The sequence below is a fragment of the Heterocephalus glaber genome, unplaced genomic scaffold (assembly GCF_053883595.1).
Source record: "Heterocephalus glaber isolate CG9 unplaced genomic scaffold, H.glaber_assembly_v1.0 deba00001553, whole genome shotgun sequence".
Lineage (NCBI taxonomy): Eukaryota > Metazoa > Chordata > Mammalia > Rodentia > Bathyergidae > Heterocephalus > Heterocephalus glaber.
Genome location: NW_028258344.1, coordinates 11,671,226 through 11,697,440, shown reverse-complemented (window position 1 = coordinate 11,697,440; position 26,215 = coordinate 11,671,226). Strand labels below are relative to the sequence as shown.

Below are 26,215 nucleotides of genomic sequence, written 5' to 3'. Positions count from 1 at the left end.
CTATTATTGGTGGGAGTATAGACTGGTGCAACCATTGTGGAAATCAATGTGGAGGTTTCTCAAAAAACTAAAACTAGAGGTTCTATTTTACCCAGCTATTCCCTTTTTTAGTATCTTCCCAAAAGAATTAAAAGTACCATACCACAGCAATATATGCACACTCATGTTTATAGCAGCACAATTTGTAAAATGCCCACCAATGGATAAATGGATAAAGAGGAAGTGGGGGATTTTTATACAATGGAGTACTACTCTGCCATAAAGAAGAATAAACTTAAGACATTTCTAGGTAAATGAATGCTTGAGATCATACTCCTAAGTGAAATAAAGTCAGACATATATGTTTAAATATCAAGTTGTTTCTCTGGTGTGAGAAACCAAAAGGGTAAATAAGGACCAAAATGTACAAAAGATATTAAGAAAAAGGAAGAAAATGTTCAAATGGGAAGGTGAAGGGGAGAGGGGTGAAAGGAAAAAATGGAAACAAAGCTTTTGTAAATAAGGAGGGGAAGAGGGGTTGAAGAGAGGGGAGGGGCTTGGGGAAAAAAGAAGAATGAAGATATATTATGTACAGGTACAGATTCCCTATGGTGAACAGGATCAATATGTATATCTAAAATGTACCAATAAAATTAATTTTTAAAAAAGAAAGCATGGTGATTAATAGTTTCATTAAATCTGAATTTACATACTAGCTGTGCTATAAAAGCCAATTTGAAAATTAGCTGCATAAAACTCCAAATTTCTTTGTCAAAGGAAATAAGATACACAATTAGATGCTTAAATCAGTTTACCCCATATATATCAACATACATTACAAACCTAATGTTTTTTGTAGAGCTATAAATACAAAAAAAAACATTCAGAATTGTAACTGGAAAGACAGTTATAAATCTTTACTCCTTCACTGTCGCTTCTTTACCCTCAACATAGGTCTCTGGTAATGTTTAAACTTTTCAATAAAATGAAAAAATAACAAAGACAAGGTCATTTTCCAAAAAGTTTAGTCATTCTCTCATTCATTCAAAAAATACTGCCTGCCTGCTATTTGCCTACACAATTTGATACATTTAGGACTTATTGGTATATCAGGAAGTCATAATTGCTGTGGCCAAAGAAATAATGAATAAAAGACAAGTTATAGATAATGCAGGCTTCCAAGGGATGAGAGTGGGAAAAACAGAAATCAAGAGTTCCTTTTCAGACATGGTTAGATGTTCTTAATACGTAAGCCATCAGTTATATTTCTAAGCAAAAACAGCAGGTAGGCAAACAGAAAGTGTGAGGTTCAGGGCAGTGGTCTGGGCTAGAGACATTAATTTGCTGATTCAATCTAAAAACTGTTTTTCTGAGAATATGTCCTTGCTGTATTGTTAGATGGTCAAGCATCCTTTATTGCAAAAACTGGAAAGTTGACTGCTTGTTCCAATGGCTTTTCTTGGCAAAATTAAAAGATTTTATTTGTTAAATTTAAATATCCATATAATTTAGCCAGGCATGGCAGTGCACACCTATGATCCCAGCACTCAGGAGGCTGAGGCAGGAGAATCACTGAGAATTCAAGCCTGAACTACATAGTGAGACCTTGTCTCAAAACACCAAAAAACAAAATCAAAAATGGACAAAAAGAAAGATACAATCTAAAAGTCTGGAAGCCACAAGAGATTCAGGAATGTTACAGGGAAACCACACATATCCTAGAAGCTACAAGAAGCTACAGCCACTTTCTCATATCCTGTGTAATTTTATCTCTTCCTTTCCTTCCAACCCCCACCTTTTCAAATACCATCCAAAGATTGTCTGTTTCATTTCAAAGAAATACTGCTCCTCTACCATGACTACATTTTTAATAATTCATCATCAAAAAACTCCTTCACATTCCTTTAAAGATTTGTGTCCTGGATCTCTCTCACTTTCATAAAGGCAATTTCTTTTTATACCCCCTTGATGTGATTACAGCCTTTCTGGCTGTAACTGCCATTTTGGCTACCAGGTAACCCTGGCATGAATCCCAAGATCTAACAGACAAAGTCTTTAAGGTATTAAACTGAGCATGTTGTGTCAATGACTAACACTAAGACTACGTCTTAATTGATATTACAATTGTTTTGTTTGTTTGTTTTGGGTACTGGGGATCCAACTCAGGTCCTTGAGTTTGCCCAGCAGGTTGGGGGGGGGGGGGGGCACTGAGCTAAATCCCCGGCTACAGTTGTTTTTTTTTATTAAATTCTTTTATTGGTACATTGTAGGTATACAACACAATTACATTTCTCATTGGGAATTGTACCTTTACATAATCCATCTTGGTTCTTATTTTTTCCCCATTCCTAGCCCTCCCTTCACGCCCTCCACCCTTCCCTATTTACCAAGACTTTATTTCCATTTTTTCCATTTCTCATCATTTTTTCCTTTCCCTTCTTTCCTTTCCCCTGTGCCTCCCACTACCCCTACCCCTTTGGACCTTTTCTTCCTATTTTACATTATCGATTATTCATTCTAATAATTGGTACATTTTAGGTATACAATATAATGACATTCATCATTGGAAATTTGCACCTTTACATAGTCTCTCTTGGTTCTTGTTTATCACCCTTGCCCAGCCCTCCCTTCAACCCCTCCAGTCCTCCCTATTTACAAAGATTTTGTTCCTATTTTTCCATTTTCTCATATTAATCCCATGGGCCGGGGATTTAGCTCAGTGGTCCCGGCGCCTGCCTCACAAGCGCAAGGTCCCAAGTTCGATCCCTGGTACCAAAAAAAAAAAAAAAAAAGACCAAATTTTACAATTGTTTTTTAACTACCACTGGATATGTTAATCATTTTTGAGAAAGGATAGGTATACACCAGTGGACCATGGTCCATCTTTATCTAGCTTGGCAAATAAATCCCTTCCTCCTGCCTTGGGGTACAGGGATCCTCCATCTTGTTGCGGCCTAAGACACACCATAGTTCTGTGTGTGTCTAATAAATTATACTTCATGCAAATCTATATATGTCTTTTTCTTCGGCTTTTCAGTACCTTATACCTTTAACAGCTATTTCTCACATACTGGGTCTGCATTTTTCTGAAATACCTGTCACCATTATTCTTTACTTTTTCCCTAATCTTAAGAGCTATTCTGTAATGCAAAATTTACAATTGAAAATAGTAGATATGTGATAGCATAAGAAAAAACTATACTAGAGGAAACTTTCACTCAATAAGGAGAGGTAGGGGAAGGGAAGATAATGAGGTAACAAGCCTAGGATGTCAAGCTGGGATGAGAAAGACATGTGCCACACTAAGAAACCCGAATTTCTATCTTGAGGCAGGTGGCAGAACCACTGAGCTAAATCCCCGGACTCTGAATTTCTATCTTGACATCAGTGAGGAGATACTGATGTATTTAAATTAATCAGGAACTGGGTGTAGCAGTGCACACATGTAGCCCATCACTCTGGGAGGCTCAGGAAGGAGGTTGATGAGTTCAAGCCCAGCCTGGGCAACTAAGCAACTTAGCAAGACCCTGTCTTTAAAAAATAATAATTTTTTAAAAATTTAAATATATATTTATTTATTTTTTAAAGAGATGGGGATGTAGGTCAGTACAAAGGCCCTGTGTTCAATTATCAGTACAACCAAAACAACAACAGCAAAATTAATTAGAGATAGTATCACTCTGGAAAGTAACATGGGGAATGGATTACGAATTAGAAAATGAGATCAGTTAAGATGCTGTAGCAGTAATTTAAGACATTTAGATGAGAATCTCTGACATGTAGATCTGTCCTAATACACAGTTATCTGCTCTTCACAGGCTACTTAAGGAAATACCTTGCTTCACTACTACCTATCACACATAAGTGCCTTCTAATATGACCCTACCCTACATCATTATTTCCCACTACTTTCAAAAAGAACTGTACTCTGATCCAGTCAGGCTGGAAAACCTAGTATGTCTCACTCACACAAACCTAAAATCTACCCTCCAAATCATTCATTCTATACAGTACTTTCCATCTGAAAAGCATTCTCTCTTCAAGTCTCACTCTGGATTAACCAAATTTTACTTATCTTGTAAAGGTTTACAAAAGAGTTCCCACTGAAAGGACTTTCATGTCATCATATCCTTCTTCTGGTAGTTAAATCACTCTAAATTGTATGAACATTGTTTCCACAACTAGATTCTATACCCCTTGAAGACAGGATCCATACCTGGCTCATCTTCATGATAAGTGTTTTAAAAATCTTAGTTGAGAGGTGAATGAATGTGTGAGCTTCATTTAAAAAATAGTTTTGTAATTCTGTTAAACTGTTTCTCTTTGTTTTCCAATACAAATTTACAAATGCAATCCACAAGTTTTAGAGCAAAAATAAAGAGTAATCCAGTTAACGAAAACACACAGTTTAGAACATTTACAAATATCTTGACTATTCTATTATTCTATTAATCTTATTATGATTTGGGAAACAAAAACTAGCATGCTGAAAACAAACGGACTTAGTAGCTGCAGAACATTTATAAAAATGCATAGAAAGCAACAAATACAAATGCAAAGTCAGAATCAAAATTAATGACTTTTATTAATGGAATATTAAAATGTGTATGTAGACTGTCATCTTGCTAAAAGCAAGGATTCAAAATGACACCACTCAAAAGCCTCAAAATCACAAGAGAAGCTATGATTCTAACAGGCTTCAATCACAAAATGTAAATGATTGCAGGCTACTATATCTTTTAAATTAAAGAACATTGTGCAGGCAACCCTACCTTTGTCTTTGCTTGTGTAATGCCCTAAAGTCAAGAGAAACAAAGTACAGATAAAATGTATTTAATCATAGCCCATTAGCTCTGTGTTCAAATTACAATGAATAAGAGACCATTTGTGTATTTCAACGAACATTATAAAGCAGGGAAAAACTAAAAAATATCTTGGTATGACTAGAAAAATCATGATTGTTTAAAATTTGTATATAAACTACACAGTATATTGCATTTTAAAACTTACAATAAACATTTAGTTTAGCTATTATGTAATTTAAAAAATATACAAAATAAGAGTTCTGTTAAATGAAATCATAAATCATAAATCCAAGATATTACTAGTTAGTAAACATTTTAGTATGTAGCTTGGGGGAGTAGATTGGGAAATCATAATTAGGCCCTTTTAAACCACGGTAACTACAGAAAACATGAACAACCAGAATTAACAATCTCATTTAAATTAGAACCCACTTCCCTACTCCAAAAGTCTCTTGACTTTTGGTGTCTGTCAGTCACCACTTCTTTTCTTTTCCCTAGGAAATGGAACCTAGGGTCTCACACATGCTGAGCACACTCTGTGCCACTAGGCTAGACTGCCGGGAAGAGTCTGTAATTCTATGGCATGAGTTGTCAGCACCATATTTTTCCCTCTATCAGTGTCACATATATCATTTAACTTTGACTATATTACTTTGCTAGATATCACTGAGAATTAACACATATGACTAATACTTTACAAAAGCAGACTTAGGAGACGAACTATGAAGCATAAGACCCAATTCATTAATAGAGCCCATTACCTGAGTAAGATAACGTCTATAATCTTGCCGTAATTCTTCTTTTAATTTATGTTTCTTCTGTTCATAGTCTTCCCCAAGTGGTAAACTTAATCCATAATCAATTCCTAGAAAGAAGACAACCTTCTTAATAGTGTTCATTTTCTTAATAGTGTTCATTTTCAAAACAATTTCAAAGAAATTCTATCTCCTGTAACAAAGCATTATAAAAGGGAACATAGTTATGTTGATTCTAAATTAGGATCAGGAAATATTTTAATTTAATTTTTTTTTTTTTTTGGTACCGGGGATCGAACTCGGGTCCTTGCGCTTGCGAAGCAGGCGGTGGAACCACTGAGCTAAATCCCCGGCCCTAATTTAAATTTTTTAATTTAAATGTGTCAATGGTGAAAAATATCATTCCCACCCTTGAATTCTAGTCATTCTGTTCTTCTGTCCACAATAATCAACATTATTGTTTCTTCTACTTCCATAGATGTTTTTCTATGCATCTATAAACACTTATTATAGGCCAATTATTTCACTTTTTGACAATGTTATTTTAATTTCTATAAAAATAAATATCTATAAAATTTTAATGTATATGTTTTTCAGTCTGGGAAGATCAATATGATTTTTAGCAAAGAGTATCTTTGCTATAATACATTTCTGAGAAAAAATTATTAGGACATGTGTTGCTTAGGAAGAATCTCCAAAAGAATTTTAAAGTTAAGCCATTGATTCTGATTTTACATAAATGGATGTTGTATTTTTTATTGTGGCAAAATAGACATAACATTAAATTTACCATTTTAACCATTTTTAAGCATATAATTCATTGATATTAACTATATATTCATGTTACACAATCATCATCACTTTCTATTTCCAAAATTATTTCAGCATCTCAAACAATCTCTGTAAATGGATGTTAACTGCCGAAGAAAACTTTGAATTTTCAGTATGATTTCCTTATACAGAATTCAAAATTAAACTACATTTTGGGATGATAATGGTGATGACTGTACAATTCATAAACTAAAAACCATTGTATACTTTATGACAAACTATGATATTTAAATTATATATCAATACAGCTGCTAACAATCAATTATCTACTTTTCAAATAATTATTTTTTATCAAGAACCACTGATATCAGATGAGTATTCAGATTTCTGAAGCTACTTTCCTTTTTGTAGTCCTACTATATATACGTAGTATACTACTATAGTACTAAAAATATCATTTCTAAGCGCAATAAAAAATTTAGAGTACTAAACACCCTATAAAGTAACTGACTACAGTTTATAAACTGCTGTGAAAAATCACCATCTTTGTGCCTTATTCTTCACAATGCAACTAAATGATGGGAACTTATGCATGTGTCATATCACTGTTTTATTACATCACTGAAATCTTTCAGGGGAAAAAAAGCCAAGGAATAGAAATATAGATAATGGTTTTTATGGAATACTAGACCCACTTTCCACTATAAATATTGTGGAATTCTCTTTTGTTTTTTGGAATTCTCTTGATAAATACTTCTGGCCTACTTAACTCCTTGGTGATGGGTACAATAGAGGATTCCTTAGGAACACCCCTCACGTATGCTCTCCACTGTCTTCAAAAGAATCTGAAGCATTCCATATGCTTGTAATTTTAAATCATCCTAGAAAGAAATGCTTTCCTCACAAAGGAATCTAAGTCTTATTTTTAAAAATACAGAAGTCAAGCCTAAGGAGAGAAATAATTTTGATTCATATGTTCAGAATAGAGAATCATGTATAAAACTAAACTATAAAGTCCATGAAGGAAAGCCCCATGCTTCATTCAATTTTATAATACCTGGCACACACTGTGTAACCAAGATATGTTACTAATAAATATGCAAATGAATATATAAATGAATGTCTGAGCAAAGAGAAAGAATAAGAAAAGGGGAGAAAAAAACACACTGTTCTTGGCATTTCATTTCTGCTTTTTGAGAGTCTAACTACATAGGCAGGAGGCATAATAACCAGTTACCAGTGTTACATGTCCAGTTACATAAGGTCACAATGGATAGTCTGTTGTGTCAAGGAGAAAAAGACAACAGGGGTACAAGGATGATACCTCCCAAAAGGCTCAGCTTCTCAGGCTGAAAACAAGCAATTTGCAGTTTTTTGTTTATTTGTTTTTACAGTACATGCTGGGGATTGAAACCAGGACCCTTGCACTAAGCTACATTTCTCGCCCTTTTTAAATTTTTTTATTTTTGAGACAAGGGTCTCACTAAATCACTAAGTTGCCCAGGCTGGGCTTGAACTTGAATTCCTCCCTCGTCAGCCTCCCAGAGTGCCCGGATTTGAGGGATGTGCTACCATGCCCAGGAATTTACAGCTTTCTGAAAAGTAATGTGTTTAAAGCAGCTTTTACCAGTGCTTTTCAATTCTACTTAGTCAGTTTATGTGTAAGAATGGGAAGAAAGGGCCAGGGATTTAGCTCAGTGGTTTCGCCGCCTGCTGCGCAAGCGCAAGGACCCAAGTTCGATCCCCGGAACCAAAAAAAAAAAAGAATGGGAAGAAAAATATGATTCATGTTCATTTATAACCTGCTGTTCATATTAAGTTCAATTTTATTTATCAAGGGTATTTAGCTTTTATTGGTGATTCAAATAGTATTATAATAACTGTCTTATAGACAAGTAACTATAAAATGCTTTCTAAATTATATTAATTTAAAGTTCAGTCATCAGAAAACATTTTAACTTTTTAACTTTTATTATTTAGTACCAAATTTTTACAGCATTAACAGATAAGAACTATGGAATATATTTAAATATTCCACTCATTTTTAACTAAAATGCATTAACAATGACATTTAAATGACTTAATGAACTAAGAAACATGGTGAGACTTACTTATTCAACTGTTGTCTTCTGATGATTCTGGTGGCAAGTAAAGCACTTGCGTCATTTTAGGGTCATTTCAACTGATGTCATTTCATCAAGTAAACAACAGTGATCTTCAGATAGCTATCATATGCTCAGGACTTCACAATTACAAGCGTTTAATTTCTATCGTAGTTGTGAGTTAAATAAAATATTTAAAACTAAACCATATCATCTTTTTTTTTCTTTTGGTACCAGGGAATGAACTCGGGACCCTGCACTTGCAAGGCAGGCACCAGAATCACTGAGCTAAATCCCCGGCCCTCATCTTTTAAAATTAATTTACCTTCTAATAAAACTCATAAACATTATAAAATAAATTATCATAGAATATTTACTTTCTACTTTTCAGAATTCTACTATCATAAAAAAGCATTATGCTAAAAAAATTTAAAAGCCAGGTATGGTACTACACACCTGTAATTTCAGCACTTGACAGACTGAAGCAAGAGGATTGCCATGAGTTTGAGCCCACCCTGGGCTAGTAGGTTCTAGGCCAGCCTGAACTACAAAATGAGATCCTGTCTCCAAAAAAAAGAAAACAACATTAAAAGACAAATTTTATACAAAATAATAATGTCTTTACATAAGCAGATTATTCGTAAAGAAATAAAAGAACATTATATTGTCTTAACCTCAGCTATGTTTCCACAAGGACTCATCTGACTTGTACAAACTGAACAAAAACATAAAAGTTTGGAGATCTCATTTTTAATAAAATAAGCCTAAAATTAAACATGCTAAAATGAATGAATATTAAAACTAGCCTGACGTGGTAGTGCATGCCTAAATTCCCAGTACTCAGGAGGTTGAGGCAGGAGGACTGCTATGAGTTCAAGGCCAGCCTGAACTACATAGCCAGACACTGTCTCAAATTGATGGAGAAATAAGATAATTTCATGACAAAGAGCACCTTAGGAACTTCGTGAATACCAAACCAGCACTCCAAAGAATTTGACACAATATCCTAGGAACAGACATTGAGGATCACAACCCCAGGAAGCAAAGCAGAATGAACCCATCTGGCACAACAAGAAATTAAATATAAAGGGAGAGAACCCAACAAAAAGGAAAAGTCATGGCAATGATAAGTCAATATGTTTCAGTTATAACCATCAACATTAATGGTCTCAATTCACCAATCAAAAGAAATAGAATGGCAGAATGGGTCAAGAAGCAAAATCCAACAACATGCTGCATACAAGAAACACACTTCAATCGGGAGGAAGCGGAGCCTCTGTGCGGTCGCTCCGGGGACCGCTGGAGGCCCAGTGGGCAGGCAGGAGGCGGCGGCGGAGGAGGAGCTTGGCAGAGCTGTAACTGTAGCGACAGCAACTGAGGCGCCGCGGCGGCCACGGGCCACCTGCGCCCGACTCCCGGCCCACGTCCCGCGCCCGCCCACCCTGCCCACGCCAGATTACTTACATGAAAAACTAGAGGAATATATCAAACAATTTTCTATAGTAAAAATAGACAAAAAGAAAGGAACGGTCTGATCACTGCCCGGTTGCTAGGAGCAGCAGTAGCAATAGCCGAAACACTCACATTTTTAGATGCTGTGAGTGTTTCTGTGGTTGGTTGGAGCCTTTGCTGGGCAGAATAGCCGAGAACTACACTGCCGTCCTGAGTCCAGACATTGTCTCCATAGATCTGAATACATTTGAATTCAACAAACGTTCTCCTTATGGTAGTAACCATAACCGTGGAAATTTTGACTGGAGCCTTTCATTTGGCTGGGAATAGCTTCCCGATCATGAGAAGCAAAGAAGGAAAGATGAAACCTATCCAATTAAAACACCTACTTTTGCAGGAGGCCTTTTTTTCATATCAAAAGAATATTTTGAGTATATTGGAAGTTATGATGAAGAAATGGAAATCTGGGGAGGTGAAAATATAGAAATGTCTTTCAGAGTATGGCAATGTGGTGGGCAGTTGGAGATTATGCCTTGCTCTGTTGTTGGACATGTTTTTCGCAGCAAAAGTCCTCATTCCTTTCCAAAAGGCACTCAAGTGATTGCTCGCAACCAAGTTTGCCTTGCAGAGGTCTGGATGGATGAATACAAGGAAATATTTTATAAGAGAAATACAGAGGCAGCCAAAATTGTTAAGCAAAAATCATTTGGTGAACTTTCAAAAAGATTTGCAATAAAAAACTGCCTGCTGTGTAAAAACTTTACATGGTATTTGAACACTGTTTATCCAGAAGTGTATGTGCCAGACCTTAATCCTGTTATATCTGGATATATTAAAAGTGTTGGTCAGCCTCTATGTCTGGATGTTGGAGAAAATAATCAAGGAGGAAAACCATTGATTTTGTACACATGTCATGGACTTGGGGGAAACCAGCAATTTGAATATTCTGCTCAACATGAAATCCGACACAACATCCAGAAGAAATTATGTCTTCATGCTGCTCCAGATCTGCTTCAGCTGAAAGCATGTGCCTACAAAGGTCACAAGACTGTTGTCACTGGAGAACAGATATGGAAACTCCAGAAGGATCAACTGCTATATAATCCATTCTTAAAATTGTGCCTTTCAGCAAATGGAGAACATCCACACTTAGTGTCATGCAATCCATCAGATCCACTCCAAAAATGGATTTTTAACCAAAATGATTAAGTGTTCCTTAAAGTTGAAGAGATATTCTTTCTCAAAAAACTGTGACTAGGCATACACTGTAGTTTTTGGAAATTATGCAAAAGCAGCTAATTGTAACTTATTCCAAGTGCATTTTTCTTATTTATATCTTCAAATGTCTGTGTAGCACAGCTACAGAAATCCTGTATCTGTTTTAAAGCACAATAACTAGTAATACCAAAGGCCATTTTGAAATGTCCAGATGTAAAAGAGATGTTTACAGAATGATGACAGTAATTTTCCTAGTAAAGTGATATTTGCGTGTTTTGTACACTTGATGATATGCATAGTTACATTCATATACTCACTATGTAACTTCCCTTAGCTGTTTTGGGGAAGGAAAAAGAACTGATACTGTATTTTTTTTAACATATAGCAATGGATCAATGAAGGTCAAACAATGGCCTTTGTGTAAAAACCAGGAAATTTTTATAGTTCTAGAAGTTATTATTTTTAAATGCAGGTAAAATTATTTTGGTTTTTGTTTTGTCTGTCAAATGTTTCCTTGAATAGGAAGTTGAATAAGAAGAGAATATTTTTTTAACACTTAAATTCCTTGGCAAATTTTTTAATATTTTTAAATCTGAAGCCCACTCTACTTGATGCACTAAATGGCTTTTCTTAAGTAAATATATTCTGTGCTTTTCCAAAGCAATTAAAAAACTTTATAAATTATTATATGTTGATAAGGTATCCTTTTCCTTCCTACTAGTCTTTTCTTCTTACCAAAATTTACTAATCTTGAATGTTTGTGACATTGACTTTCAAATGCAGAATACTTGACTCACTTAACTAGTAAAATTTGTTATTGACTCATTAAAAAAAAGAAAGAAAGAAACACACTTAATTCAAGAGGAAACTCATAGACTGAAAGTTAAAGGGTGGAAAACAATACTCCATGCGACCAGAACCCGAAAAAAAACAGGAGTAGCTATCCTCTTTGCAGATCAAGTAGATTTCAAACCAACACTGATTAAGAGAGACAAAGAAGGACACTACATCCTTGTAAAGGGAAGAATCCAAGAGGAAGAGATGACAATCATAAATATCTATGCACCCAACACTAGTGCACCCAACTATATAAAACAAATACTAAGGGACATAAAAAGTCATATATCCACTAATACAATTGTAGTGGGGGACCTCAACACCCCACTGTCACAAATAGATTGATCAACTAGATAAAAAATAAGTAACAAAATACCAGAACTCAATCAAACTCTTGAACAAATGAACTTAAGAGACGTTTACAGAGTGTTCCACCCCACAAAATCAGAATACACATTCTTCTCAGCTGCACATGGGTCATGCTCCAAAATAGACCACATACTCACACATAGCACATGTTTAAGTAAATGCAAAGGAATTGAAGTTATCCCCTGTATATTATCAGACCATAGTGCGATGAAACTGGAGATCAATAGCAAAAGAAACCACAAGAAATTCATAAACACATGGAAATTGAACAACACACTTCTGAATAACCAATGGGTCACAGATGAAATTAAAGAAGAAATCAGACAGTTCCTTCAATTAAATGACAATGACAATAAAACATCGGAATCTATGGGACACGATGAAAGCAGTCTTATGAGGGAAATTCATAGCAGTGAATACGCATATTAAGAAAACAGAATGAGCCCAATTAAACAATCTGATGCTGAACCTCAAACTTCTACAAAAACAAGAGCAGGACAACCCCAAAGCTCATACAAGGAAGGAAATTATAAAGATCAGAGGAGAAATCAATGCAATGGAGACTAAGAGAACGATACAAAAAAATCAATGAAGCTAAGAGTTGGTTCTTCAAAAGAATCAACAAAATTGACAAACCCTTAGCCAACCTTAGCAGAAAAAGGAAAGAAAAGGCCCAAATCCATGCAATTAGGAATGAAAAGAGTGAAATCACAACGGACCCAGCAGAAATCCAGAGGATCATCATTACCTACTTCCAGAACCTAAACACCAATAAGATGGACAACACAGAAGAAACGGACAGATTCCTTGATAAATATGAATTACCAAAGTTGAGCGAAGAAGACCTAAAAATTCTAACCAATCCAATAGCAACAAATGAAATTGAAAATGTAATCAAAAACTTATCAACTAAGAAAAGCCCAGGCCTGATGGCTTCACTGCTGAATTCTGCAAGACATTTAGAGAGGAACTGCTGCCACTACTGTTTAAACTCTTCAATGAAATTGAAAGGGAAGCAATACTCCCAAATTCATTCCTGGAAGCAAGCGTCACCTTGATCCTCAAAGCAGAGAAAAACCCAACCGGAAAGGAGAACTATAGGCCAATCTCACTAATGAACATAGATGCAAAAATCCTTAATATGATAATGGCAAACAGAATGCAGAAGATCATCAAGAAGATCATACACCCTGATCAAGTGGGATTCATCCCAGGGATGCAGGGATGGTTCAATATACACAAATCAATCAATGTAATACACTATATCAATAGAGCCAAGGACAAAAACCATATGATTATCTCCATAGATGCAGAAAAAGCATTTGACAAAATCCAACATGCATTTATGATAAAAACCCTACAAAAAATTGGAATAGATGGTCTCTACCTCAAACTGATAGAAGACATCAATGAAAAACCAATAGCCAATATCATACTAAATGGTCAAAAACCTAAATCCTTCACACTAAAATCAGGAACAAGACAAGGATGTCCACTATCACCACTCTTGTTCAATATAGTTCTGGAAACATTAGCCATGCCAATTAGACAAGAGAAAGAAATAAAAGGAATAAAGATAGGAAATGAAGAAGTCAAATTGTCATTATTTGCAGATGACGTGATACTCTACATAGAAGACCCCAAGAACTCCATCAAAAGTCTTCTAGACTTAATAACCAAATTCAGTCAAGTAGCTGGTTACAGGGTCAGCACACAAAAATCAACAGCTTTCCTCTACACGAATGACAAACTCACTGAGAGAGAAATAGGGCAAATAATTCCTTTCACAATAGCATCCAAAAAACTGAAATACCTAGGAATCAACCTAACGAAAGAAATCAAAGACCTCTTCTCTGAAAACTATGGCACTCTGAAAAGACAGATTGAAGATGATATCAGAAAATGGACAGACATCCCCTGCTCCTGGGTAGGAAGGATTAATATAGTGAAAATGGCCAGACTTCCAAAACTGCTATATAGATTTAATGCAATTCCCATTGAGATCTCAGCAGCATACTTCATGGACCTTGAGAAAACAATCCAAAAATTCATTTGGAACAAGAAGAGACCCAGAATAGCAATAGCAATTCTAGGTAACAAAGACATGGCAGGGGGTAGCACAACCCCCAACCTACAACTCTACTACAAAGCTATTGTGATAAAAACAGCATGGTACTGGCAAAGAAACAGACCTGAGGAACAGTGGAACAGATTAGAAGATGCAGAAACAATGCCAGACACACTCAGCCATCTCATCTTCAATAAAGGAGCCAAACACCCTCACTGGAGGAAAGATAGCCTCTTTAATAAATGGTGCTGGAAAAACTGGCCTTCAACTTGCCAAAGATTAAAACTAGACCTATATCTCGCACTGCACACTAAACTAAAATCAAAATGGATTAAAGATCTAAATATTAAAATAGAAACTCTGAACCAGTTGGAACAGAGGTTAGGTAGAACCCTTGAAGACATTGGTGCAGGAAAAGATTTTATGAACAAAACCTCAGGTGCCCGTGAACTAGCACAAACAATCAACAAGTGGGATCTCTTCTTATTAAAAGGCTTCTGCACAGCAAGAGAAACCACCAGCAGTGTGAAGAGACAACCCACAATGTGGGAAAAAATCTTCACCTGCTCTTCCTCAAAGGTCTAATATCTCGAATCTATAAAGAACTTAAAAAGATCAGACCTCCCAAATTTAAAGACCCAATCCAAAAATGGGCATCTGAAATGAACAGATATTTCTCAGACAAAGAAGTAGAAACAGCAAATAAATACATGAAAAAATGTTCAACATCACTGGTCATTTGAGAGATGCAAATGAAAACAACACTGAGATTCCACTTTACTCCAGAAAGAATGGCTGCTATCATGAAATCAACCAATAACAAATGCTGGTGGGGCTGTGGGGAAAGAGGAACACTGCTCCACTGCTGGTGGGAGTGTAGACTGGTGCAACCACTGTGGAAATCAGTATGCAGATACCTCAAAGAACTAGGACTGGAAGTCCCATTTGACCCTGCTATTCCACTGCTGGGGATCTTCCCCAAAGAATTCAAAGAATCATACCACAGTGATATATGTGCGCCCATGTTCATAGCAGCAGTTTGTGATAAAACTTGGAAACAGCCCAAATGCCCATCAACTGGAGACTGGATAAAGAAAATGTGGTTTTTTTATAAAATGGAGTACTACTCAGCCATAAAAAATGAGAAATTAGAGACATTTATAGCTAAGTGGATGCACATTGAGGCGATACTTTTAAGTGAAATAAATAGGACACACATGTATAAATACCGAATAGTTTCTCTGGTGTGAGAAACTGAAAGTGTAAATAAGGACTAAATGTATAATAGGTAATGTGAAATAGGAAGAAAAGGGGCAAAGGGGAAAGAAGTGGGAGGGCTAGGGGAAAGGACAGAAGGGAATGGGATTAATATGAGAAAATGGAAAAATAGGAACAAAATCTTTGTAAATAGGGAGGACTGGAGGGGTTGAAGGGAGGGCTGGGCAAGGGTGAAAAATAAGAACCAAGAGAGACTATGTAAAGGTGCAAATTTCCAATGATGAATGTCATTATATTGTATACCTAAAATGTACCAATGATTAGAATGAATAATCGATAATGTAAAATAGGAAGAAAAGATGCAAAGGTGTTGGGGTAGTGGGAGGGGCAGGGGAAAGGAAAGAAGGGAAAGAAAAATGATGAGAGATGGAATAAATGGAAGAAAAGTCTTTGTAAATAGGGAAGGGTAGGGGGGGTGAAGGGAGGGCTAAGAATGGGGAAAAAATAAGAACCAAGATGGATTATGTAAAGGTACAATTCCCAATGAGAAATGTAATTGTGTTGTATACCTACAATGTACCAATAAAAGAATTTAATTTAAAAAAAAGACACTGTCTCAAAAATCCAAAAATAAATGAAAAACAAAACTAAAGGTTAGTGAAAACATCAATAATTTTGCTTTACTTCCTAAAATCTTTATTAATTTCAATTTTTACCTTTGTCTAAGCTTTAAGCTATGTAACTAAAAACATCTGAAACCTTTAGCCTAGCGTGGTGGTACATGCCTGTAATCTCAGTACTTGGGAGTAGGAGGCAGTAGGAGCACCATGAGTTCAAGGCCAGCCTGAACTATGTTAGAAGAGCCTGTCTCAAAAAGTTCTAAAAAAAAAGAAGAAACTTTAGATACAGAAGATGGGGATTACCAAAGACTAGGGGTGAGGGAGCTGAAAAGCAACCAAGGAAAGAAAGAAAAGGAGTATGTTGAGAATCCCCAAGAGCACCCCCAAGTCTGGTCATTGGTTAGGATCACCAACCAATTGTGACACCAACCAATGTGTCTTTTTGGGACACAGAAGTCACTGTATTTAGACTTATAATTTATGACAGTGAAAAGATACAAAGCAAAATTAGCAAAGGGAAAAGGCAAATAGGTAGAAGTCCAGACAAAACTAGGTACAAGCTTCCAAAAGTTTTTCCACAGTAGTCACGTAGAACACAACTTGGGGGGGGGGGGGATGTGTTGCTTTGCATTGTTTGCTTTATGGTGACTAAATCTAATTGTAGGGTTTCATTTTGTTTTTGCAGTACTGGAGACTGAGTACAGGGTCTTCACACTGAGCTACATCCTCAATCCTTTTTATTTTGAGACAGAGTCTTGCTAAGCTGCTAAATTGCCTAGTGTGGACACAAATTCCTCCTGTCTCAGCCTCCCAGAATGCTAGGATTAAAGTGTGTGCCACTGTACCTGGCCTATAGATTCTTTTTGATGTTCTACCTAAAAACAATCATGTGATCTGTAAATAAAAGTCTCCTCCTCTCTAAACTTTATGCCTTTTGTCTTGCCTTATCATACTAATTAAATATTTCAATATAATCTTTTTAAAAAATCAGTGATAGATGACAACCATGCATTTTTTTCTCAACTCAAGGAAAACGCAATCAATATTTTACCAGTGAGTATAATACTAAAATATAGGATTTTTTATAACTACTATATCTGATTAAGGAGACTGCCTTCTACTAGAATGCTGAGAATTTTAATCATAATAGTAATGAATTTCATCAAATGCTGTTTTCTACATTTATCAATAATTATATAATTTGTTTGCTTTTATTTCTTTAAGATGATAAATTATACTGACTTTCAAATATTAAATGAATCTTGCATTCCTGGAATACAGCCACTTTGAACATGATGCACAGTACTGCTTATTTTGCATGGTACTGCAGAACCATATGAATAACCGGGCAAGCTGAAGCAGCAGCAATCTTTAAAGATCAAGGAGAAATCTACAATTTTTTTGACACCTTTATGAGTTTTTAACAAAACATTAGAAACTCTACTGCTATAAATACACAGGGTAATTTTTAAATAGTGAAACTAATATCTAGTACAATGAAATTTGAAACATTAGAAACACTGAGAATCAAAAAGTTTTCTTTGTCAAAAAAAATAAATAGCCAGGTGTGATAGTACACACCTGTACAATCCCAGCACTCTGGGAGGCAAAGGTCACAAATTCAAGCCCAGCCTGGGTAACATGGCAACTTAGCAAGACTCCGCCTCACAAGTCAAAAAAAAAAAAAAAAAAAATTAAAAAGGGCTGGTGATGCAGCTAAGTATAAAGGCTCTGAGTTCGAACTTTAGTACTGCAGAAAATAAACAAATAAATAAAACAAAGCCAGGCGTGACAGCCTAAAACTGTAATCCCAGCCACTCGGAGACTGAGGCAGGAAGATCACAAGTTTAATGCCAGCCTGAGCAATTTAGCAAGACCTAGCTAACATACATAAGGTCCTGGGGGGAAAAAAGGCTAAATAAATAAATAAATAAATAAATAAATAACGCTTATCAAGAGCAATTTGAAATTTGAACATTGTTTGCTTTCTTATCATGTAGTACGCTATGCACATCTTTCTATGCTTTGGCAATTGAGAGACTTCTAATCCACAAACATAGACTGCCTCCCCAATTACTTACACATTCTTTAATTTCCCTCAGCCATGATTAGTATTTATGTTTTCTATGTGTAAGTCTTGTACTTTGTTTAATTAAATTTAGTCAAGTATTTTACTATATTTTATTCTATCATGAGTGGGATCATAGAAATACCACTCATTTTGGGATATTGATCTCATATCAAGTGAACTTAATTCATTTAATAATTTTTGTGAACTCCTTAAGATTTTCTACAAACAGAATCATGTTATCTACAAATATAATTTCATTACTCCTCTCTAGCCTTGATGGCTTTTTTCTTCTCTCATTATTCTGGCTAAAACCCTCTGTGGAATATTGACTAAAAGTGGTAGAAGCAGACATTCTTGCCTTGTTCCTGCTCTTAGAAGGAAAGCATATAGTCATAAGCCATCATGATGATATTGGCACTAAGTATTTTATATTTGTCCTTTTTTGACAAATAAAGGATCTCTTCTGTTCTTAGTTTCTTAATAGTTTTTAATCCTGAACACACCCTGGATTTTGTCCAATGCTTTTTCTGGATCTATTGAGATGATTATGTCCTTAACTCTATGTAGTACATTACATTAATTTTCAGGTGTTAATACTAAACTTTCAATCCTGGAATAAATCTCTTAGCCAATAGTGAATAATTATTTTTATATGTTGCTAGATTAAATATGCTAATATTTTCTTGAGGATTCTGGTATCCGTATTAATGAAGACTATTGGTCTGTGATGTCTGTGTTATTCATGGTGGTTCTCTCGCCCTTACCTAATAGTTTATATGAAGTTAAGTTATGGGAAGCTCCTAGAGAGCTTATATAAAGAGATGACCCAGATGGAGGCTGAACATGCAGAAAGACCAACCACAGGATTAGACAGTGGGGCCTTTGGCCCATGTGACATCAACCAGACCTAAGGAGAGAGTATAAGGCCTAAAAATTGAGCCAATGAGCAACAATTCAATCATCTTACACCAAGAAACCCCAATAAAAACTGTGACCACTGAAACTCTAAGTGAGCCTGCTTGGAATGCTCTGTAGACTGTCACACACTAATGTGCCAAGAGAGTGATGCACCCCTAAGGCCATCAGAAATTCACATGTGGACTCCCACACCTTGCCCTATGTGATTCTCTCTTTAACTGGTTCTGCTTTGCATACTTGTAGTAAAGTAAAACTATAATCATAAGTCTGAGTTCTGTAGTCATTCATGGTAATTACTGAACCCAAGTGGGGTAGCAGATGGCCCCAAATATTTTACCAGCTGGCAAGAAGTGAAGATGATCTGAGAATCTCTAAACTTGCAGCTGGTGATCCAAAGTGAGAGCAGTCTCATATAGAACTGTGTCCTAAGTCTTGGTTCAAGTCCAGGTAATTGGTATCAAAAGTCACTGTAATGTTACTTCAAATTCTTTCGTGGGGGGTAAAATTGTGAAAAAATGAGCCACATGGATGGTATCCATGTATATCAACAGGATGTAACAGAAATAAATTTATAAAATCATGAAAATACAATGTTACATGAGAGTTATATGTTATCAATACTGTTTTCATTAGCTAAAATGATTATTTCTGATTTATATATTATTATTACCATGCTTACTTATTCATGTCTGTCACAGTTTTAAGACAAAAGATAATTTCAAATTGGCCTATATCAGACCAGTTTTTCATCAGTCATAGATGAAACCACTTAAGGAAAACTCTCAGTTGCCAAATTATATTTTTCCCAGAGTCAAAAACTATGTATTTCACCTAATTTTAAATTCACAATAATTCAGGAAAAAGGTAAATAACTGAATGCTTTTAAGTTATAAAATTAGTCGACCCATATGTTATTCTTTAGTAAGATTTTACGTGCTTCAAGGATAATTAGTTTCAGTCAGCAATAAAAATTCCATGAAAACTAAATTCTACATGCCCAGGAGAATTGACTGTATTTTTGAAATGAGAATACTGAAAAAGTAAGTCACTCAAAACATCTTCGCCATGCACCAAAGTTCCAAGAAGTGTTAAATAGTGGAAATACAATAGCAGGTAAGCTAGCATGACTCTGTGATAAAACGGAGAGCTGAACAAATTCAAAACTATTCTTTAGGGAGAACCAATGCCACAGGAGGAAATGGTAGGAAGGGCCAACCCAATCTAAAAGTAATGAAATGGTGAAATTAAATGGAAACATGAAGCCACTGAAAGGTTTGCAGCAGAGACTAACATGATCAGATTTGTTTTTTGGAAAGATATCAAAAAAGTACAAAAGAGAAGTACAGTAGAGTAGGCTAAACTATAAATCAAAAACAACAGGAAGCTACTGAAAAAATCTGAATGAGAGACATGAAGCCCTACATGAAAGAATGCCAGTGGAGTTAGAGAAAAGTGGACTCGTTTGAGATTTAGGCATTAGAATCAATTGGACTTGTCTAATTTTTGCTTTTTGAAAAAGTTTCAGTCATCATAATTCACAAAACATACATTATAAATATTCATAAGTTTTCTTTTTTAAAAAGTATACTTTCCAACCGGATAAAGATGTGGTTTTTTTATAAAATGGAGTACTACTCAGCCACAAAGAATGAGAAACTAGAGTCATTTATGAAGGCCCCAAGTAAGCAAAACAGACTCCATATTGCTGCTGAATGACGCACCTGCCTGCCCTTTAGACGAACTTGAAAGGAGGAAGCTTAGAAACCTCCTCCCCTTCCTTAGAAAGTCTTTTAGAAACAACAATTAATCAAGTATTGTTTTACAAATGTTCTAACAGCAGGACATTCCCCTTCTGTACCTTTTGTTTGCTTTGCTAGTTCTATCCCATAGGGGGACTTAGAGACTGTTGGCCTCAAAGGTGTATAAAACATGTTTGTCTCCCCCCAGTCCGGGCTCCAGTCCGATGCTCGGCTCAGTCCCAGCCGGTAATAAACTCCCGTGTGGATTTAATATCGGTCTCTGGTTTCTCTCTCGCTGGGTGTAACAATTTATAGCTAAATGAATGCATATTGAGGCCATACTCTTAAGTGAAATAAATAGGACACACATGTGTAAATACCAAACAGTTTCTCTAGCGTGAGAAACTGAAAGTGTAAATAAGGGTTAAAATGATTTAAATGAATAATTGATAATTTGAAATAGGAAAAAAGGTCCAAAGAGGTAGGAGGTGAAGGGAGGGGAAGGGGAAAGGAAAGAAGGGAAAGGAAAAATTATGAGAAAAGAAAAAAAAATGGAAACAAAGTCTATGTAAATAGGGAAGGGTGGAGGGGGTGAAGGGTGCACAGGGAATGGGGAAAAAATAAGAATCAAGATACATCATGTACAGGTACAAACACCCAATGATAAATGTAAACGTATTGTATACCTAAAATGTACCAATAAAAGAACTTAAGAATTAAAAAAAAAAGCATACTTTCCAGGGCCAGTGATTTAGTTCAGTGGCATCGCTGCCTGCCTCGGAAGCACAAGTTCGATCCTGAGTTCGATCCCCAGTATCGCAAAAAAAGTATACTTTCCAATAAGCCAAAATGTGGTAAAACTTTTCAAATACTGTTTTCAATATTTTCAAGTATTTTCATACCAAATCATAATCAAAAATCTATATGGCTATAGTGCTTGCTTCAACAGTACATATACTAAAAACTCTGTATATCTGTAGCTTTAACTTTCTTACAATATAGTCATCAATATTTAAAGGACACTTTTATCAAATAACATTAGTATCCCTTAAGTATATTCCTTTGATTTTTTAAACAAAGCAAATCCACCATTTTTAGTCAACAAATAAGTTTCTTTCTCTCTCACATACACACACAACAAATTCCATTCAAATTTTTCAATTAATTTTTAATTACATTACATGTACTTACTGCTATGATTTCCATAAACTGTAACCAAATCAATATCATACAAAAATAGGTACAATATAGACCATATTGTCTTATATAAGATTCCAGAGAGGAAAATTAGTGGGATTCCAAAGAAATACTTTTTCTGACAAGAGAAATTTTTTTCACAACAGCCTAAGAGTTTCTCTCAAGATCAACTAAGCACATTTTTTTACTTTTTAAAAAATTATCTTTATTACCACATTTGCAGTACAATTTAGCTCATCTCATGACATACCTAAAGATCCCCTGGTTTGTTGACTGTTTGGTGGTATGTTTTCCTTAGCCATGGAGATTAATATTTTACTATTTTCAGAAAGCTTCTCTGATGTCTTTCCCTGAAAGACATAATATTTACAAATCAGGGGGAAAAAAAATCTAACAAAGTATGCAATTCACCTCAAAACTTCCATTAAACAGCTTGACAAAATTACATGGTACATTCTAGAAGAGATTTAGTGTAAGGTGTGAGAAATTAACCAAAGATATTTAAATACTATAATAAATATTCTAATGTAGGGTGGTACTGGGACTGAAACCTAGGGTTTAACACATAGCAGACAAGCATTCTACCCACTGACCTACATCCCTAGCCCTTAATATTCTAGTATTTAACTTATTCACTTATCAAGAAATATTCACTGATTTCCTAGTAAATCCTAAGCATTTGAGAGAGAGAGAGAGAGAGAGAGAGAGAGAGAGAGAGAGAGAGAGAGAATTCTGCCATTATAAAACCTAAAAACTGCTGGGGAGAAACACAATAAGAATACACAATTAGACTCTGTGATATATAGTGACAGGGATGGATTATGGAAAAAAATGTAAAAACAAGGTTAAGAGGCCCAGAAAAGCTATGGGAGGAACTACAAAGCCTCAATGAGCAGGTGACTCTGGAATAGACATAAAGGTTATTATTCATGTTTTTCAGCACCACAAAAAACAAAAAAAGAATTATGTGCTACTTAATATTACAGATAATAAACCTATATTTAAATTTATGCACTCCAAACTATATAACTCCAAACACTGTGCAACTAGCTCTCAATACTACAGTGATTAAGAGCAAAGACTTCAGAGCTCAGTGAAGCTTTTAATCCTGAATCTACCACTGTTGAGCTTCACTGTTTGTTTGTTTGGTTTGTTTTTGGTACCTTGGATCAAAGTCAGGACCTTGCACTTTCGAGGCAGGCACAGTGTCACTGAGCTAAATCCCCAGCCCTTCACTTTTTTTGATATATTAAACAAAACAAAATTCTCCCACTCACGCATGTTATGACTAAATGAAACGATACATACAAAGACCTTTGCATAACCCCTTGTTATTATTTTTATGGAGGATTTTTGTGGAATGAAGGCAACCTAGTAAGGTGGCTGAGAAAACAAGCACCGGAGTCAGGTTACCAAGGACCAAAGCCTGGCTCCACCGACTAGATCACCTCTTATATTGTACTTACCTCCCCATATCTCAGTTTAGTCATCCGGAAAATTACAACAGTACTTATCTCATAGATTACTTTGAAATATAACCTTTAAAACTATGTCTTGTCCATAGCTAGCACTCAATAAATAGTAGCTATGTAAGTAAAATTACCTCTTAATTAGTGTCCAAATTATCATTTCAACCAGATACCTTTGTCCAGGACAAATGCTAAACCAGATGAGACATGGACAACAGGTGAGCCAGAAATAATTTGGCCAAACTAATATATATGGTTAACTCTTGTTACAACCCAACATATGGCACAGACTAATCTACATGCTGTACCCTCATTACATACAAGAGAGATGAAGTCACATGTGTCTAGATTAGCGCAGTATTCTCAGCATTTGCCAAACGGACAAATCACTTGTCAAAATGAGAAAAACTTAAACTTTCTAGACAATGTTTTCAGAAAAAATCATATTAACAAATTTATATTCTGAAAAGCAAACTACAAAATATACTATCTTAATTCACATATGTAGATTTCAAGAACGCTTTTTTAAATGATTCATTAAATAATCTAACTTTATATCACAGAATATGAAAATTTGCCTTTACTTCTGTTTTGGTTTTTATTCTGGAAGTTCTTTGTACAAGAACTGGTTTCCTAAACATTTTGTGGAGCACATAATCATTCATTAAAACTCCAATCCAAGAGAAGAAATATTGTGATATATTACATCACAAAAGAAAAACTGTACTTAGCCAGGCATGGTGGTACATATTTGTAATCCCAGCACTCAGAAGGCTGAGGCAGGAGGATCACCACAAGTTCAAAGCCAGCCTGGGGTACACAGTGAATTCAAGGTCAGCCAGAACTACATAGTGAGACCTTGCCTAAAAGAATGAAAAAGAAAAACTGCATTCATAATCACCAAAATCTTACCTGGAATCACGTTTTCAAGAGTCAGAATGATACCATGGCCAAATTAAAGTATGAAATAGAAGATTCTTACTTATACAAGAAGAGGTTTCACATTTACATAGAAACAATTTTAACAAAAATATGTTAGAACTAAATTATTAACTTTACCTTCATTTCCATGTAAGGTGGGTCACGTTCCAGTTCTGCTTTATCTTTGGCCAGTTTGGCTTTACGCTCTTCAATAAATTTATCCAAATTATCATCCATTTTGAAGCTTCTGGGGGGAAAAAAGAAACTTCTTCAATGAATACAAATATATTGCAGGATTTTTAGCCTAAATATTAAAATAAAGGTTTAGGGCCAGGGATTTAGCTCGGTGGTTTCGCCGCCTGCTGCCCAGGCACAACGACCCTGAGTTCGATCCCTGGTACCAAAAATAAAATAAAGGTTTAGTCCACATTTACTATTCAATTCCACTTATCAAACTGAGAACTTCAAACTTATTTCTGAAAAGCAAACAGTACAAAATATACTATCTTAATTCACAAATGTAGATTTCAAGAATGCTTTTTTAAATGATTCATTAAATAATTCATTAAATAATCTAACTGATTATGATAATCATCATAAATATGCCTGCCTGATTCCTCTCCCAACTCCCCAGAAAAGCCTACGACATACTTTAAAGAAATTTTTTAAAAATTTTAATGCTTGAGCCAAAGTATTTTTTCAAAGATAAATAATTTGATTATATGGAGATAATTTCTAATTTACAGAAAGATTACAAAAATAATACCAAGAACACAACCTACTATTTATTAATTCCTTATTGGTAAGATTTTGCTCCACCTGCCTTATTTTTGCTTGTGCCCACAAGGCCATTCTCTGTATATACATACATAGTTTTTCTAAAATTATTCAGAGGGTGAATTACATATCTCATAGCCCTTTACCCTAAACTCTCCAGTGTGCATTTCTTAAGAATGGGCTGAGAATGTAGTTGAGTAATACAGTGCTTCCTTAGCAGGAAGAGGCCTGGGTTGGATCCTCAGCACCTCTGGGGATCTAAAAGTAGAACTGAGTCATCTTCTTACATAATTGCAACATAATTATCTACTTTAGAAACACTGGTTTTTTAAACTAATCTATTGTACAAGTTCCAATATGTCAATTGACCCAATAATGGCTCATACAGTACCTCTTTCTATCTCTCTCCAGCTCAGGACACAGTCTAGTTTAGGTATTGCAGTTTACTATTCTATGTCTCTTTGGCTTTTAATTTGGAACATCTCCAAAACCTTCCTTTGTCTCTCATGACATTAATAATATTTTAATACAACCCATCCACTAACCACCCTTTTTAACAGAATATCCCTCATCTGAGGTTTGCCTGATGTTTGCTAATGACTAAATTCAGGTTAAACATTCTTACCATGAATACTACACTTAGCTATGTCATTCTCAAGGTGTCACCAGCAGAGAGACATATTTCACTAGTGAAGTAATTACTGAATCGCCTAGTAAAGATGTTGTCTGATTTCTTCTGAACTCTTGTTACAAGAAAGCAGTCTGTTTGGGGATATTTTTAGACTATGAAAATACTCTACTCCTAATCAACATGTGTCCCTACATTTAGATTGGCAATTCCCTTTTTTTTTTTTCTTTTGAGACAGAGTCTCAGTCCGGTCCAGGCCAGACATGAACTAGCTATGCAGCCCAGTCTGGCCCTAAACTCT

At 35.4% G+C, this 26,215-nt stretch overlaps 1 protein-coding gene and 1 pseudogene across 23 annotated transcripts in view; one reads left to right on the top strand and one right to left on the bottom strand.

Moving 5' to 3' along the window:
- Cspp1 (centrosome and spindle pole associated protein 1) overlaps nt 1-26,215 on the bottom strand; it is a 142,098-nt gene that overhangs the window by 93,713 nt on the left and 22,170 nt on the right. For 12 of the 23 annotated variants that reach the window (XM_021256047.2, XM_021256044.2, XM_021256051.2 and 9 more), the window contains exons 2-5: nt 24,648-24,756; nt 22,370-22,469; nt 5,546-5,649; nt 4,752-4,775 (exon numbers count right to left, since the gene is read on the bottom strand). In XM_021256047.2, coding sequence (XP_021111706.1) covers nt 4,752-4,775; nt 5,546-5,649; nt 22,370-22,469; nt 24,648-24,746 — 327 coding nt within the window. In that variant the 5' untranslated portion in view covers nt 24,747-24,756. Of the gene's footprint in view, nt 1-4,751; nt 4,776-5,545; nt 5,650-8,868; nt 8,973-22,369; nt 22,470-24,647; nt 24,757-26,215 lie in introns of those variants that run through there. The other 11 variants (XM_021256048.2, XM_013071232.3, XM_087190425.1 and 8 more) reach the window with 4 other exon arrangements.
- On the top strand, nt 7,884-11,988 carry LOC106009183 (polypeptide N-acetylgalactosaminyltransferase 3 pseudogene; annotated as a pseudogene).